At 32.1% G+C, this 17,245-nt stretch overlaps 3 protein-coding genes and 2 long non-coding RNA genes across 5 annotated transcripts in view; all 5 read left to right on the top strand.

Moving 5' to 3' along the window:
• Positions 1-17,245, top strand: part of LOC148624182 (uncharacterized) — a 249,930-nt gene that overhangs the window by 134,564 nt on the left and 98,121 nt on the right. The gene's annotated exons all lie outside the window — the stretch shown is intronic.
• Positions 5,023-6,180, top strand: LOC148624188 (uncharacterized). Its single transcript, XR_015919638.1, has 3 exons — positions 5,023-5,222; positions 5,500-5,657; positions 5,960-6,180. It is a non-coding gene; the product is annotated as an uncharacterized LOC148624188 (long non-coding RNA).
• LOC148624187 (uncharacterized) lies at positions 6,509-7,950 on the top strand. Its single transcript, XM_088566722.1, has 2 exons — positions 6,509-6,680; positions 7,273-7,950. Exons 1-2 carry the CDS (start codon positions 6,672-6,674, stop codon positions 7,813-7,815), a joined length of 552 nt encoding a protein of 183 aa, XP_088422848.1. The 5' UTR covers positions 6,509-6,671; the 3' UTR covers positions 7,816-7,950.
• Positions 7,815-10,752, top strand: LOC148624186 (uncharacterized). Its single transcript, XR_015919637.1, has 3 exons — positions 7,815-8,067; positions 8,359-8,901; positions 9,432-10,752. It is a non-coding gene; the product is annotated as an uncharacterized LOC148624186 (long non-coding RNA).
• On the top strand, positions 10,786-16,729 carry LOC148624185 (uncharacterized). The gene is made up of 6 exons (XM_088566721.1): positions 10,786-10,967; positions 11,163-11,315; positions 11,852-11,973; positions 12,400-12,548; positions 14,222-14,333; positions 14,865-16,729. The coding sequence occupies exons 3-6, from the start codon at positions 11,932-11,934 to the stop codon at positions 15,141-15,143; spliced, it is 582 nt and encodes a 193-aa protein (XP_088422847.1). The 5' UTR covers positions 10,786-10,967; positions 11,163-11,315; positions 11,852-11,931; the 3' UTR covers positions 15,144-16,729.

Raw genomic sequence — 17,245 nt, 5'->3', positions numbered from 1 at the left:
AAAAAAAATACAGAAATAATTTAAAATAATACCAAAATTTTAATTTGTTGTATTGAAACTTATAGAAATAGTTTATAGTACAAATATTTAAAATATTTAAATCAAAGAGTTTGATATGAAATTTCTTTATACATGTACTTGAAAGTAATGCATGCATACATTTCAATGTAATTTGATAGTAATTGGTAATTATGCTTGAAAAAATTATCTTGAAATTGCATTTTTTTTTTTTCTAAAAACACTATTCATTGAGATAAGAAGGGATGTATAAGTTACAGCACTATATTAATCCTACGAGGAGAAATTACCCGGCCAGCGAAAGCTATATTTTATATAGCCTAGCTGGCCGAGTGGTCTAGGGCGCTGGACTTTGTGCAGGCGGTGTTGCCATAGATGTCCCAGCAGTACGAGTTCGAGTCCCGCCCGCGAAGGGAACGACCAAATATTTGCATCGCAAATTTGGCAGTTCTAACATCGTTGGGAAAGTTTCAGACCTTTCTATACGTTTATATATCTTCCCTGTATCAGCGGTACGAGTTCGAGACTAAAATTTGCGTAGCAAAATTGACAATTCTAGCAACGTTGGGAATTTTTCAGACCCTTCTATCAATCTATCTATCTATATATATAAAGGTCTGAAAAATTCCCAACGATGTTAGAACTGTCAAATTTGCGATGCAAATTTTTGGTCGTTCCCTCCGCGAGACTCGAACTCGTACTGCTGTGACATCTATGGCAATACCGCCTGCACAAACTCCAGCGCCCTAGACCATAAATCAATATTATACAAACGTCTCAGAATGTGACGACTCCAATTGCTAAACTGCTCCATCGGATCAAATTGATACAGGGAAGATATATACACGTATAGAAAGGTCTGAAGAATTCCCAACGATGTTAGAACTGTCAAATTTGCGTTGCAAATTTTTGGTCTTTCCCTACACATGGAGCAGTGTAGCAAATAGAGTCGTCACATTCTGAGACGTTTGTATAATATTGATTTGTTGTGACATGCATCATTAATTTGATCCTCTATCCTACATATTAACATCTAAATGAACTGTCCCGTACTACCATACATCGTGTACTAAGTTACAGCCCTAGATTAATCCTACGAGGAGGAATGACCCGGCCACCGAAAGCTATATTTTTATATAGCCTTGCTGGCCGAGTGGTTTAGGGCGCTGGACTTTGTGCAGGCGGTGTTGCCATAGATGTCAGCGCAGTACGAGTTCGAGTCCCGCGGAGGGAACGACCAATAATTTGCATCGCAATTTTTCAGACCTTTCTATACGTTTATATACCTTCCCTGTATCAATTTGATCCGATGGAGCAGTGTAGCAAATAGAGTCGTCACATTCTGAGACGTTTATATATATATATATATATGACTGAAATGTTCAGAAAAGAATTTAAAAAAGTTATATAATTTTCAATAAATAGGAAAGACAATCAAAATATAATATTTAACTTAATTATGGAAAGTTATTTGAAGTTAAATATATCACACATTAATTTAGATTAAATTAAGAGAGTGTAATTTTTTCCTCACCATAGCACACATTTTTCAACCGTTTCTATTAGCATGTGTATGTGTGCTATTATTTGCTATTTGCGATTTTTTCACAAAATTATATGTGATATCAGCAAAATTGAAAAAAAAAATACAGTTCTGAACCATGGAATATTCCTGGATAAAATTTAATAGCAGGTATATTTTATAGAGGCAATGATGCCATTGATGGTGTGAAAATTAAAGCATATATTTGAGGGAGTCTTCTGTTTAGTTTCAGTTATGAAGAAGCCTAAGCCTTAAACAAAACTTATAGAACAATTTAATATAACAATATAATAATCAAGTTACACACCTCAATGGGTTCACATTAGCAGTAGTATGAGGCCCAGGACACTCAAGAGTTCTGACCTAGGAACATTGAAAATTCATTTACCAGGGTCAAGGACCTTAAACTGTATTGATTAAAACTTGATTGGGGATATTTAAGTAATTGTGAATACCTCCCCCTCCTTAATTTATTTCTGCTCGAGAAAAGTAGAAATAATCTAAGACATGTATGATATAGTATGAGAAAGAAGAATAAGTGACCCCACATCTTTGACTTTGTTGACAGAACACTGTATATATTTTGCATTTTGGAAGATATTTGTTTTTTTTACGTACACACATGAAACGTACTCCTAATTCATTACAACGATGCTGAGGAGCGCAAGATTGCTTCTACTAGTAGCCATTGCTGATGTAGTAATTACTATTTTTTTATAGAACATTTGACTGACACGTAATCACGTAAAATATGTTTTATTTTTCTTTATTTTTTTTCAAAGTTTATGACTTTATATAAATGACGCTTTTTTTTTTATTTTCCGGAATATAAAGGTGTCCGTCACCGGAAAAGTATTTGACGTTGAAATTTAGCACATGCACAGTAAAATGAATTTCGACCTGCCTTTCAGATACATCTGATAAATTCGGAAATATGGTCATAGGTGACATCGTCAACTTCCTGCGAATAAATGTACCGCGTAGACACATATCAAATCCCGTGTCACATCAGAGTATCGGAGTCACCCGAGGTTTGCCTCTTGAGACCGATGCAAGTTGTTTCGGCCACATTACCACTTCGGCAATAGTTATCTCGGCCACAGTATATTTCGTCCATACATTTTTAAAATATTGTATACGATTACAAATATTACATAAATTTGTAATTAAGTTAAAAAAAAAAGATGGATGACTGTGGTAAACTTTATAAAAACACTTACTGTGAATTCTTTTATTTTCGTTGACATCAATTTTCGTGTGTTGTTAAATTCGTGGAAAACAAAATTTCAAAACAAATATTTTAGGTTGTAAATTTTACATGCATGGTTTAGCTGAAAATCGTTAGTTGATTGACGATAACGACTCAAATCAAGATTAATCATCTGTTTGATCTTTTACCTTGAAAAGCGGATAATTAAATGATTATCTTTAAATAGTAATAATAATTATAGTCGGCGGCATTATAAAAAGAAAATATTTGTGAAAGTGATGTTTGTCGCCAAAGCTGTGACCAACGCTTAAATTTTCGCAAATTAAGGATGCCTTATAAATACTTTCGGAAATCTAAACAATTCAGTTCATTATGTCACTCACACAGTGGTTAAAGTCCGGTTCCGTCAAGGTTACGAAATCTTCCACGCCAGGTGTTCCTGACCCTTAAGAATGAAAAACCCAGAAAGAACAACTCGTTGTTCAAGCAGCAAATGACGGTGTAGATACTTTGGTAGCCGCTTCCCCATCTACTATTTCACGCAAAAGAAAGAGAGGTGAATACAACACCTACGACGACAATACTCGTGCCAGGATAGCCCGTTATGCTGTAGACAATTGTTTTGCCAAAGCTTCCAGAAAGTTCACCGCCGACCTTGGTCACAAAGTCAGCGAAACTTCAGTCCGCAGCATGCGGGACAGTTATATCAAATTAAAGAATAAAGGTGCTTATTAATAAAATATTTGCCTTGATTGTCCAGTCCCAGTCCAGTTCAGGAAAAAGGTAATTTCAAAATTTTAAAATTAATAATCATTACTCGTTTACCTTCTTGCGTCTTTGCCTTTTATTCCACCAACATTGGCTTAACGTCCAAATTTAAATTCTTACTTTTCTTTACAATCTTGAATTGTCTACCCTCGGGTTACAAATTTGTGTTAAACTGGCACAAACTTATTAGAAAATCTGATTGTATAAGCCGTTAAATAAACATTGTTATGGGATTAATTTGATTGAAGTTTTTATGATTTTAATGGTTAAAGTAAATTTAAGATCGGATTTAATTAACTACTGAATTATTTTGATTTATTACAAAATGAATTTATCAATAAAATTTCGTTATTTTTTTTTCAGTTGGTACCGAGATTTCTTTGATCAGTGCTTGTGTGTTAAAATTACATTGTCTAGTGCTTTATAAAATATGTTTTTATCTCATATGCACCAAAAATAGATTGTTATTAATATGATGGTAAAACATACAATATATATTAAAACAATTTCTTCTGTTTTTTCTCTATATGAAAACTCTGTTTGTTGTCCCAGATCGACTTTCTCAAAATAATCAATACGCAAATTATACACTTAAAATGAACACTTTACCGATACATGCTATTTTAACTTTAGGCTAAAAACCACTAATTCCACTTCCCATAGGCTTCTATGCTAATTTCACAATATTCAATGGCTTCTCTGGACTTTACCTTAACTTTAACCTGCAGAGGACTATATACCAGCATGATTCTACATATGTCATCTCACAATCCTCAGAATGGCATGTGGGGTTAGCAGACTTGCAGTGCAGTAAAGGTCACCGGAAGTGAAGTGTCTATAAATAGCATGGGAAATCCCAGTGTTTTCACAAGATAGGGGTATATTTAGAAATCATTATGGAGATTAGGTTTCACATCACAAGAAGCAAAATGCACCTATAAAATGTACAGAAATGTTTTTTCTTTCAGAAACTGTTTAAATTTTTTAAATGAGATGAGAACTTTTTTCACAGCACTATGAGGAACAGGGGTAATTTCTGCGTAGGACTATTTTTGCGTACGTTCCAAATGCTCATTGGTTGAATTGGTGGTCTGTAACCTTTAATGGAACCGAGTTTGTAGAGAATATTATAATTATCATTGCGCATGTTCGAAAGCGATTTTCACTTTGACTGCATGAAGAACTTTAAAAAGCGGGCAATTTAATTGTAAAAAAACCAAGTAAGTTTGACGGCTTTTATACCCAATTAATTTTTATATTTAATGAGAAGGGTAAAAAAAATAATAGTTGGTGACCATCATTATCATTAAATACATTTGGATAAGGAATTTTCAACTTGCAAAATTATTTTTACTGAATTGTATATCCCTTTCCTCTCCGACAGACAGTTATGGGAGCAACATAATAGATGTTCATTCATGTACAGATTCAACTCTTCGTTTAACAACGCTTGTATATACATTTAAAGTTTTTTAAAGGGTATGCCCAGCACTGCCACTGGTGATACCATTGATGAGGACATTCCATGGTGCGACTTGTTCATTCAACACACAAGCCCTTACTATGGATAGGTGAAAGATGTGGAGACGGCTAATTCGGTTGTGGAGGAATTTTCTTTAGCTACCTCTACAAATTATGCAGTACCAAGAACTACCAAACGTTTTGGAAAATTTTCCCTTGATGGTGAGGCATATTCTTTTGTAAAGAAATATCCTTTTCCATATTTTCCTCTCAATGCGCAATTTATTTTGGTCACAAGATCTATTGCTGTGATTTATTTTGTAAATGAACATTGGTGTTAATTGTTCTGACTAATCTCTTTTTTATGGTTGAAGGTGGAAGGCAGGGAAAATAGAAAGGTCGAAAAGATATAGCATTTTTGAAAACATAACTGAGATGATACTTAAATCCAAATACATATGTTTATTTGTAATTCTCTCATTGTTTAATTTTATTTCAGAACAATCCTTAGTGCAGCATTTTGTGCGCTGGGAAGATGATGGTGCTGTCACCCATGGCTCACGCATTCCTGTCCAGGATACCCCTTTCTTCATCGTTGGTCACCGTTTGATGGAATGTCATCAAGGGCCAAATTACAGACAAAAACGGAATGAAAAGGTAATACCTAAGATCAATGATTCTAATAGAAATTATGATGTAACAATTGAAAATTGTGGTGTAACATTTGATTTTTGTTTTCATCCAAAATTCCTGGGACAGTGAAATAATTGTACATTAAGAATAGCCATGCATATTGATTGAAGAAACAAAGCTAAAAACAATTTTGTAAGATTTTAATAATTTGTAAATATGTTGTGCAAAAGGATTCTTATTTATAGTAATATTCAAATATCAACCATTTAATTGAGTTTTTTTTTTTTATTTAAAAAAATATGTTTTTAGTTGTGAGATTTTTTTAGGAGAATCAGGATGACCATCTATACCCTCAAGCTGCATATAATAAAAGAAATAAAAGGACAAAAAAGCTGGGCTGCAGTGCAGCAGTATACTTCCAAAGTATAAGGTAAAGAAAATATTAGTGGTTATTTAAATAATTAAACTTTACATATCATTACTTCACCTGGCCGACCTGTTGTAAAATGACTAAACACAACGCTTAGATTGTGACTTTAAGAATGCATCATCTTTAGTTTATTATATCACAATATACATGTTGTAAAATGTCAATACACAACACTTAGATTGTGATTATAAGTATTCATCATCTTTAGATAGTTATATTACAATCTACTTGTTGTAAAGTGTCTATACACTTACTTAGATTGTGGTTATAAGTATTCATCATCTTTAGTTCATATATCACAATCAACATGTTCTAAAATGTCTATACACAAGACTTAGATTGTGGTTATAAGAATGCATCATCTTTGGTTCATTATATCTATCTGTAGTAAAATGCTAAATTTCAGACTATCTTTTGTTAAATATATGTTGTGATTCTTATTTTGAATAAAGGTTCTTATTTCAGATTGTAAATGATACCCCATACTTTAGACGGATAGCATCAGAACAACTGAAAGCTGATTTAAGTTCTGCATGCTACAATGAAGTTCAAGTAGATGCAAGAATTTATATAGATCTGCCTAAAAATGTGACCACAGCAAACACATAATGGATGATGTATGTATGGTTTTATTAAAGTTGAAATAAATTAAATGTATTAACGATTATGTGTTCAACAATCACGAACAAGAAAAGCAATAATCATATTTATTTGATCCCTTAGCTGTAGGTTTGTGTCAGAATAAATGTACAGTGAGTTCCTCTATCAATTGATAAATTGTGTATAAATAAGTGATAAATGAATAGACACATAACGTGTTCATTGTATTTATATTTATTAACTGTATAATGTCAGATTCTTATTCTTAATTCAAATTGTCTACTCAATACTCACAAAATTGTACTAACAAATTTGCATTGCTGTATTAATATCATCAATAAACACCAAGATAGAGAAAGCAAGGAGAAATTTATCTATTATTGATATATCAAATGTGCCAATTTTTCAAACTATCACATGGATTCACCAAAAGAAAAAAAGAACTCGAGTTTTCAATGTTTTCTCGTATATTGACAACAATGTTCATAATACATTCAGATTAAAGCATGTAACATCTAAACATCATGAATATTATATTGTTTACAGGTATGTGACTCAGAACTGTTGAAACCACCATATGCATGTTTTTTGGTTCTTTTTATTTCATAGACTGCTGATTTGAAAGCACCAATAGATCAGCGTGATGTAGGCCACATTTACAATCTGGTTGATGATGGTATTTACAATGTTGGGGAGATCAAGAGGCACATAAACATATTTGTTAAGAACTTAATTGGTAAAAACAGTTTACCAAATGCAATAAACCGCAGATTCTACCCAAGTCGTAAGGACATACGTGGAATGGTTGACAGGAGAAGAAGAAAACTGATAAAAGGACGTACTATTGATCTTTCTGGTCTTCACGTGAAAGAGGAAGATCTGGTTGCAGTACCAATTGTGACAACTTATTTGGATAATGTCAAATTTCAAGAAGAGATAAATGAGACAGAAACCAACCCAGAAAAGGAACTTGCACTAACAGCATTCGACTTAGAAAAATCATCAAAAAGGGTTCGAGAAATTTTAACAAAAATAAGGAATTTGACTTATATTGTAGACTCAGAAGAATTATTGGAACAGACTAGAATTGAATTGGAAGCTATAGCCAAAAAACTGTTTGTAGGATGCCCAAATGATGTGGGTTTGGCATAAGAACCTGAACCATCAAAATCAAAATCAACAAAGAAAAGAAAGAGTTCATCTTGTTGGAACAAGTTACCACCCAGAAAGAAAAGGAAAGTCAAATCAGCTACAATTAATAATTCAGACTTATCAAGAAACATGGAATGCATGTCAGAAAAAAAACAGACCTAAAACTGTCCAAAATAACAAATGTTAAAATGAAACTTACCAAAACCATTGGAAAAGCTAAAGGAAAGAAGTTGTATAATCAATCTTCCACTGGTAAGGTAGAAAAGTTAAATTCAGTATAACACCTAATTCTTTAAGAATAACTATTACTGAAACTTAAACACTTCTTAAATATTTTGGTGGTTTTAATTAGTAAATTTAATTTCTACACGACGAAAAACCCTTAAAAAAGCCTTGCATATTTATTTTTTTTTTTTTTTGGTCACTTATATGTTATTAGCATATGAATAATAATAAAATAGATGCTCAGTAAGTATATTGACTTGTTAACTCAGTTTTTCTTACGTTTACAAGTATAAAAAATAAACATATTGTTACCTTCAGAATTCAGTAACAGCGCTGGTACTTTGAATACAGATAGAAAAGGACAGAATGTCACAGGAGAACGGAAAGTACATGTAACTAAACAAGACAAAAATGACAATGATAAATAATTGTATTGGGTATACATGCTATAATCAAATTTTAGTAGAAAGACTGTGATAATTTCCTATCCCTAATATATTGGAAGCACTTTTCAAACTTTTCTCAACTTAGTTTATTTTAGCACTCTATACAGAATTTATTAAAAATGCCGAGTAAAGTCTGGAAAAGGATTTTTTAATATTCTGAAACAGAAATTTATTTTTATATTTATCTTGGTCCAGTCATGCTTTAATTTTCTCAGGCGCACAGGTTTGTCTGTACTCATAATACAATTTGTTGTGTTTATTAACTCAGATTTGTCAAAAGGTTATGATAAACTTAAATTAATTGATTGCCACTAAAATATGTGGTAATTTGTTTCAGCTAATGATGTGAAAGAAGGAATTGCAAAGAATGTAACATCAGATAAGCAGATGATGGAGATATTGCCTAAATTAACAGGTTAGTGCGTTATGTTTGATTGAATCTATTGACTTCATTCTGGCAGAATCTACCTATGTTTAGTAGCTTGCCATATTAAGTGATATTAAAACAGTTGATAATGGTGTATTATTGTAATCATGATTTTTATGGCCCTGCCACAAAGTGGTCAAGGCCATATAATTTCATCCTTGTCCATCATTTCGTCATTCCTAAAGAAATCATCACATAGACTTTTTTCTAAACACCTTCAGATACATGGCTGATTTTTTTGGTATAGATGTGAGTTCACCATGATGAGTTACAGATCAGGTTTACCTTTCGCTCCGCTCACCTGATTTTTTTTTCAAAATTGCAGGCTTTGGCCATTTGTTGTTTTGACACATCTAGTTTTCACCATCTTCAAATTCTTCAGCACTTGTGCTGACCCACTATTTAGAATTCTTTGCAATCTGCAACGGGTTCCTTAATGAATACTTGATCACTAACTGTTATGCATGTTTGTATGTAATATTCATTACCAGAATATTTTCAATAATCAATTTTTTTAGATTACATGAAAAACCTACAGAAAGGAGAATGGGAAGACCTCATTGTAAAAGCAAAGTACCTACAAGGGGTACATGCTAAAAGAGCAGGTGCTGTTTTGGATTCTGCTGTGGATGATCCAACCAAGTTGTTACATGTAGTTAAAAGAATATGTCCTGTGCCATTTACACCACAGTGTCAAGTAGATGTTCTTTTTTATATTCTTATATAAGATGGGTATGACAATATTTTTCCTTTATGCATAAACTGATACAAAGATTTTGTAATCAAACAGTAGTGCATATAGTAAGTACTCAATTCTTATATACAATGCTTATTTTTCTTGTTTTAGGTATTTTATCACTTTATAAATATTTTTTTCAGTACCAGTACATGTATATTATCAGTATAAGATTTTTAATTTTAAATGTCTATAAAGTTGTTTTATCATAATTATAAACAAGCAATGTATTGACTAAAAATATTTGTTCAAATAGAAGAGAGTTACTTTTTTAATTTCAATCAACTTGATATCATATGAGGATGCACTCTGTTTATTGGTAGTAGCCTACCATGCTCAAGTCTGGAAAATCATTGGTGAAGTGATAGCCAATGACTTAAATGTGGAGATCGTGGGTATGATTTCAGACCTCATCACACCAAAGACTTTAAAAATGGAAGTTCTGCATCTCCACTAAGCATGCAGCTTTGTGAAGTGAAGTGATGACTGATTGGATTGAAGTAAAAAATTGTTTCTGAGTATGGTAATGTGCCTTTCGTTGGATTATTGCTTCTTTGAGCTAGTCCAGCACAGTTTGTCTGTCTAGTAAAAAGCTGAGTCTTGATTTGTACGAATGTTTTCATACTAAAAATAACTAAAAATCTGACTACTACTTTACATGTGAACCTGAAGAAGTAGAAGGTATGTAATCTGTAATACTGTGACAAAAATGTATTATCTATCTAAAGATGTGTGATTTATATTTCAGTGGATTAGGCATTTTTTCAACTTGAAGTAGACCCATAAAGAACAGATGAACTTGCTAAAAATGCTGTTGAGGATCTTATGAAGTGTCTTACAAATCAAAATGAGAACTATAAAACTCCTATTTTTTTTTTTAATTACCAAATTTATCTTTAAAAGGTATTTTAGCAATTGTTTAGAGTGAATTTGGTATCACGTTTTTGTCATATGACATTAATATAATATTGCATAAAAAATTGCGGTAGACATGTTGTTGAAAAGCATAAGTGAAGAAAGATACGGGTTAAGAATATCAATATTTTATAGGATATCTTAGATTCTTTACTCCTTAAATTTGTGAAATGGGTTATGTTTTCATCTGTTCAGTGGCTGTTTATGTTTAAACTCAACAGTGAAAAGTAATTTTGATCATTTGTTGCAATTTTTTTTATTAGAATGTCACTGTCCTGTTCATATACTGCAAAACGATATATGTATGATGAAAAGTAACCGGTTACATAATATTGATAATGATTTATTTCCTTTCTAGACATCAATGATACACACCAGGAATGTTATCTTGAAGATGTAGAAGGTAAGATATATGTAATTTTGTGACAACTGTTTATTATCTAGATCTAAAAGAGGTGATGTATGTTATTTATAAACAGTACTCTTATACTTTGTTGTTTTATTCGCATTACGATTCGTTTCAGAAAAATTAACAAATAATCTTCAATGTAAATTTCACTTATATCCTTCATTTATAGTTATTCTGATTTGTTTGTAGGGAATTTCAAAAAAGACTAGAAATGAGATGGAATTCTAAAAACCTCCCCATACATGTTGTACAAAAAAAGATCAGTTAGATATGATGTTGGTGGTGAAACTTTAGAGGGGAAAGATCTTAGCACATTACAAGGCCAGTTGGCTTAATGATAAGGTAAATGCATATTCCCTTGCAGAGTAATGTTACATTCGTAATATATAGGAAATCTTTCTGAAAGGAGTGCAGTGATATTTAGAAGTAGGACTTAGTTTCTGCAGCTTTGATATAAATCTTTATACTTCTGACTGAAAAGGTTATGTGTTTATGAGGAATTATTTCTATCTGACGCAGTCGTTATATTTTCAATTTTTACCCTTTGACCTTAAAGACCCTCTTCCATGGAAACGCAAGTTATCTGATCGAAATTCTGTTTCCCCATTGGCCAAATACTGATAACTTAGTGGTTTTTTTCTGGCTGCAGGAAAAATAAACATTTCAAATGTATGCTTGAATGCATGGTTCCAGGGTGCAAAGTAGATAACAGGAATACTGAATTAAAAATTTAGAAATTGGGTTATATCCTCAAGTAATTTATATAGAAACTTTACGACGTATTGGTATGTATTTCTAGGCCAATTCTAAGCTGTATTATTACAAATTTCCTCCAGTAAATGTAGTTTCAGAATTTAAGTTACAATAATTCATTTCAGGTGATAAACGCATATATGGGAATCTTAAAGAGTGAAAACATTTAGAACAAGAGGGTCATATTTTCGCTCTGCCATCATATATGGCAGTTCTTTGGGAGCAAAAACGGTTTGATACTAGTAAGGTAAGTATTTCATTTGTACAATATGTATTATTTTAGAATTTTAAGATAATGACTACGAGTTATGCAGATTTATTAACTGCCAGTTACCAAATGAAACAAAGAAAAATATTTTGTATGTAACAGTTACTGGTTAAGTGCAACGGAAGTCACGGAAGACAAGACTTAGGTTTTGCTATTCCAGCGATGGCAGCGATGACAGCACCTACAAACTTCACTTATGTTTTCTGATAAGTTAATTTCAACTTAAACCCCGTATGCTAGGTCAATGATATTCGGTGTGCAGATGCATTACCATCATTTCATTACAAATTCATGCCAATTTTAGGAATAAACCCCGCAGTCAGGGTCTGTTGAAAATTCAATGTTAAAGTTTCATGTTGTTTTGCATTTATAACACACATGCTGAAATATATTTGGTTCTTGTAGGTTAAATTCTCAAGATACACTTGGATTTTCTTGCCAATCAACAAGTGTCAAACCCACTGGATATTACTGGCAGCAAATATTCCATGTAAATCAGTATCAATACTGGATTCCATGAATGGGAACAATGACAAATATGTACAACATTGGAGGTAATTCAATTAATTATCAGTGAAAATGAATGAGAACCAAATAAATCTTTATTATGCATTTCCTTTAACACAACACCCTCATATAAGTGCATTTTACCAATGTTTTCCATGAATTATGAACCAAAAAAACTAAGGGAAATAATGAATTATCCATTAAAAAAATGAAAAACATGTGAAAATTTAAATAATCTTTAATGCAACTGATACATGTTCTGAATTAAAACATAATTAATTTTCATTATGTAAAGGGTTTTATTTAGATATAGAAGGTATCTCTTAATGGATTTTGAATAAGGATCTCATAAATTTTATCTTTAAAGTATATAATATACTATTATATTTGTTTATTTTATGTTCTACCAACTGTTTGAGGGATACTTACTTTTTAAACAGGCATGCATCTGATACAAGACTGATTATGCTATACTGTTGCCCATTAGGTCCTTGAAAAAAAGACACCAATTTTCTTGAAACTTTGGTGAATTGAATATCACAATAAAAACATACAAATGTTCATGAATTTTGGTCTCCATAAGTCTTGTAAAAATATGTCCATGTGATCAGGCATATCACATTTACTGTAGCACGGATATGTACCATATGAATGACAGTCTTAGTTGGTTCTCACTTAACACTTTTGGGTCAACAGCCACATCCCTCCTCCCCCTTCAATGTAGTATCAAGAACACATGAGACTAGTTCTATGCAATGTATAATGTAAGTGCATATGCTGGTTATATGTTGATCACATTAATCATAATAAAACTGAGAATGTATATTTGTAATTTAGTACAAAAGTGTATGAATATTGTGTGATTAATTTGTCTCCATGCTTCAGATAGCAGGCAATGTAAAAAATGTGGATTTTCAGTATTATTTATTCAAGCTAAATATCTGAGAAAAAAATTTAATGATCATCCTACCTTTAGTATACTGATTTTGAAAGACCTTTTCCCAAGCTTTGCAGTGGTATACAACTTAACCCTTGTAATACTACGCCTGGATCTGTTCGGGATTGGAACTGGTTCCGCTTTATCGGTTCTGGCAATGTAAATCTTAGTTTAGGAAAGTGCAATTTGTGTCCAGCTGTGACTGTGCTTTAAAGTGAGGCTATCTGATATATAGTTTGTTAATAAACAATGACTTGAAAGCTAAAAGAGGAGGTCACGAGTTTCCACTGTCGAAAAAATGAGATTTTGTTGGTGGTAGGGTTCATTTCTTAGCCCCTTACCAGAGCAGAATTGATTTGTAGTACTCTATTTTACCTGGAAACTAAATAAGAGTGATTTTTGTCGTCAACCCCTTGTATTGACTACTACCGGTTTTAGGACAGAGGCAAAAAATTGGAAAAATCCTCATTTTTTTCACACGAGTGACCTTTCAGGGGGTTCCTGACCCCCAACGCGTGACCGTCACACACTTTATTTGGCTTCAGTAGACTTCACGATCTACAGGCTGTAGGATGAATGCGCTTTGGTTCTTGATTTGTTCCAGTTGAACCACACAGGTACCAAATAATGACCAGAGATTGACAAAAATGACCAATTTTTAGTGACAGACCAATGTCCAGCACGACAAGCATTAAAGGTGTCATTTGTACTGAGACATTTATTTCATTGTTTTCGTTTTCATGTACTTGCATTTGTATTATAACTAACAAGAACATTTTGCAGGAACTACATGAAAATAAGAAATGAGAAAATAAAAGATGATATTGATGCTAATTGGAAGATTGGAAATTTAAAATCTAGTCAACAAAGAGATGGCCATAGCTGTATACTTATGGTAAAGATAACCATGATATGATTTACACATGCAGATAAATTCTTGTTGGGTGCCAGTTTATTAGTGTGTAGAGTATGAAATAATGAAACAAAGAATGCCCCAACAAAAATCTGTGTACAATTGGTTTGATATATTGACTTAGATGTTTAGTCCTGTTAAATTTTAGGTTAAGAACAGAGGACATAATAATGTACATAACTATTAACATTCTTCACCATATTGATTTTTTAATTGTGCCCGTCCCATTAAGAACTGGCTCAGTGTGTTGGTTAGTATTCATTTAGTATGTTTATGATCTTGTCCTTAATATGCATCTGACCCGTCACTGAACATTAAGCAACCAATCATCCATCTAACCATCAATCAATTCAGAAGAAGACTGAGTCAAATGTATAAGTAGGGAATATAACAAATTAAGCATAAAAACAATTAACAATGAACACAGTACTAAAAGCAACCACTGACAGCTTCAGACCTGAATTAATCCGAAGAGAATGTCTTGCTATATTAATTGTACAATTTATGTTTCAGAATGCACTAGCTTTAACCAAAGGAATTCAACCAATGCAAATGACCCAAAAGACTGCTCTGGTAATGAGAGAATATGTCACAAAGAAAATCATAAAAACATCTAGAAAACCAAAGGCACAGAGGACAATTTGTGACATGCTTGATTGTCAAAAGCCAATTAAAGATGCGTGGGTGCAGTACGAAGTGTGTGGCCGATGGCTGCATTTCAAATGCATTGGACTGTACAAAGTGCTAAGAAATGATTATGTGTGTATTGTTTGTGAATCACAATATAGATAGTTATACCCCATGCATAGAAGTTGCAGGGGTATTTAGTTTTGAGCCTGTCCATCCTTAAGTGTGTAATAGTGTGTTGTTGCCTGGAGAGTGCCTTCATTTGTTGAATGTTTTTTCTTCAAACTTTGTTGAATGATTAGTTAACTGTAACAGCTGGATATAATTTACTTTCCATTTTTCTTGTCACATTTTGAGTGGGTCAGGCTTGTGTTTTGTGATGTGGGGTATTGAGAGGGAGGTATCTAAGGTTCTAATTGGGTTGTTGCCTTTTAAACACATGACCCATTCTCATTGTTTATGAATTGTACTTATTTAAAGCTGTTATCAAAAACATGCATTTACAGATTTTCAATATGAGTCCATGAGATTATGAGTTTCTACATGAATAGTAATTGTTAACAAACAGGTCGACAGACTTTGTGGTAAAAGTATTTCAACATGGATTTGAACTGAAAATTAATAACTCCTAAACTATAGAGTTTTGTTTGTCTCTATGCATTAGTAGCAACAATTTTTTAATGTCAGTTTCTTTCAGATATTTTTTATTTGTCAATTTATAAAAATTCCATGCTTAATACTTTACTTTGACATGATTTTACTTCTAAATACATTTCAGTTTATATGCATCTTGGAATATGTTTTAGTCATTTTCATAATTGATATTGCTTGGTGTATTAAATTGATGTTTTGTTGTTATTTTTTTTATTGGTGTTATCTTTTTTATTCAACATTTGTCCTGTATTTGAAAGCCCTGAAAATTTATCGCACGTTTTGTTATTTCTAATGTTGCTTATCAGCATACTAGCATAATCTAAACAAATACATTTTGTTATTTTGATAAAAAAAATGGCATTGATGAGAATTTTGCACTAATTTATTTTGAACATTATTTACAATTAGCTATAGTCAAGCTTTATAATTAATAAAAAAGGGTTTCAGTATTAAAGTAACATGTATAATAGTTTTTTTTTGTTGCCCCATGGTTTTAAATTTTATGAAATACTAATTTCACAATTTTAATCCCTGTGTTCATTGATCAGACTTTACCCTTTTAAAAAGATGTTATCATATTTAGTATCTTTCTTCTGTAAGAATCACATTTATGCTTATTGAATTGTATTATTTGGTTCCTTAAGGTCATCAGTTATCGTACCATTTGTTAGAATTAGTCTTTTCTACAATTTAACAATGTTAGAAAATTTAAGAAATTGATTGAACAATAATCAAAGATATGCAGGAAAATGCATTCAAAAGATAATAACACAAAGTTTCATTCAGACCAGTTGTTATCTTATTGTAAGTAAGGATTTTTTTTATGCATACAGACATGATATATATCACTCTTACGGGGTGATGGATCGTTAAAAACGCTGCGAAACATAACAATAAATTAAATTAACGTCTAATTATGTTTAACATCACCAGAAGATGGTAAAATTTAAATTGAATATTTCGGATAACAGATATCCTTACTCAGCATAAAACTCACAAAATTATGCTCGTTAAGTTATATATATATATATTCCTGTTCATTACTCATTTGTACCAAAATAAAAACCAATGAAGAGTGAATAAAATTAGTATTAGTACACAGTATTTCTATTTGCATAGCATGAAAATTTGGGATAGACTTGAGTACAACATTATGCTCCTTTGCCTAGCACCATGGACATAAAAACAAAGGTCAATCAAAAGTTCTTCACAGAAAATTAATACTAGAAGGCAATACCAATCAAAACCAAGCGAAACAAGGACTCATAAAATCAAGACATTTACAGCAGTTGAAACTAACACAACAAGATACAGCACAAATGCCACTAAATAAAAGGAGTGAAATCAGAAAGGTAATGGCAATGTCTTTGCTCAGTCCAGTAAGGGTGAAAAGTTACTAAAGGCTGAGCTAGGAAGAATATCAGATACAATTTCTGAAATGCTTTAGTCATGATGGCAACATGACATTTCTTGAATGCTGACTTTAATTTTACTGATTCATAGCCCTGTCCAAGCAACTTTTAAGAAAGCATCATTTCTCTCTCAACAAAATCAATGTTCTTAGAACTTAAACTCTTAAGTAATGCATCAGTTGAGACATATATACTCCATAG

The sequence above is a fragment of the Perna viridis genome, chromosome 2, assembly GCF_037379345.1.
Source record: "Perna viridis isolate PV_CMFRI_1.1 ecotype Kerala chromosome 2, ASM3737934v1, whole genome shotgun sequence".
NCBI lineage: Eukaryota > Metazoa > Mollusca > Bivalvia > Mytilida > Mytilidae > Perna > Perna viridis.
This window is presented reverse-complemented; position numbering and strand designations above follow the sequence as displayed.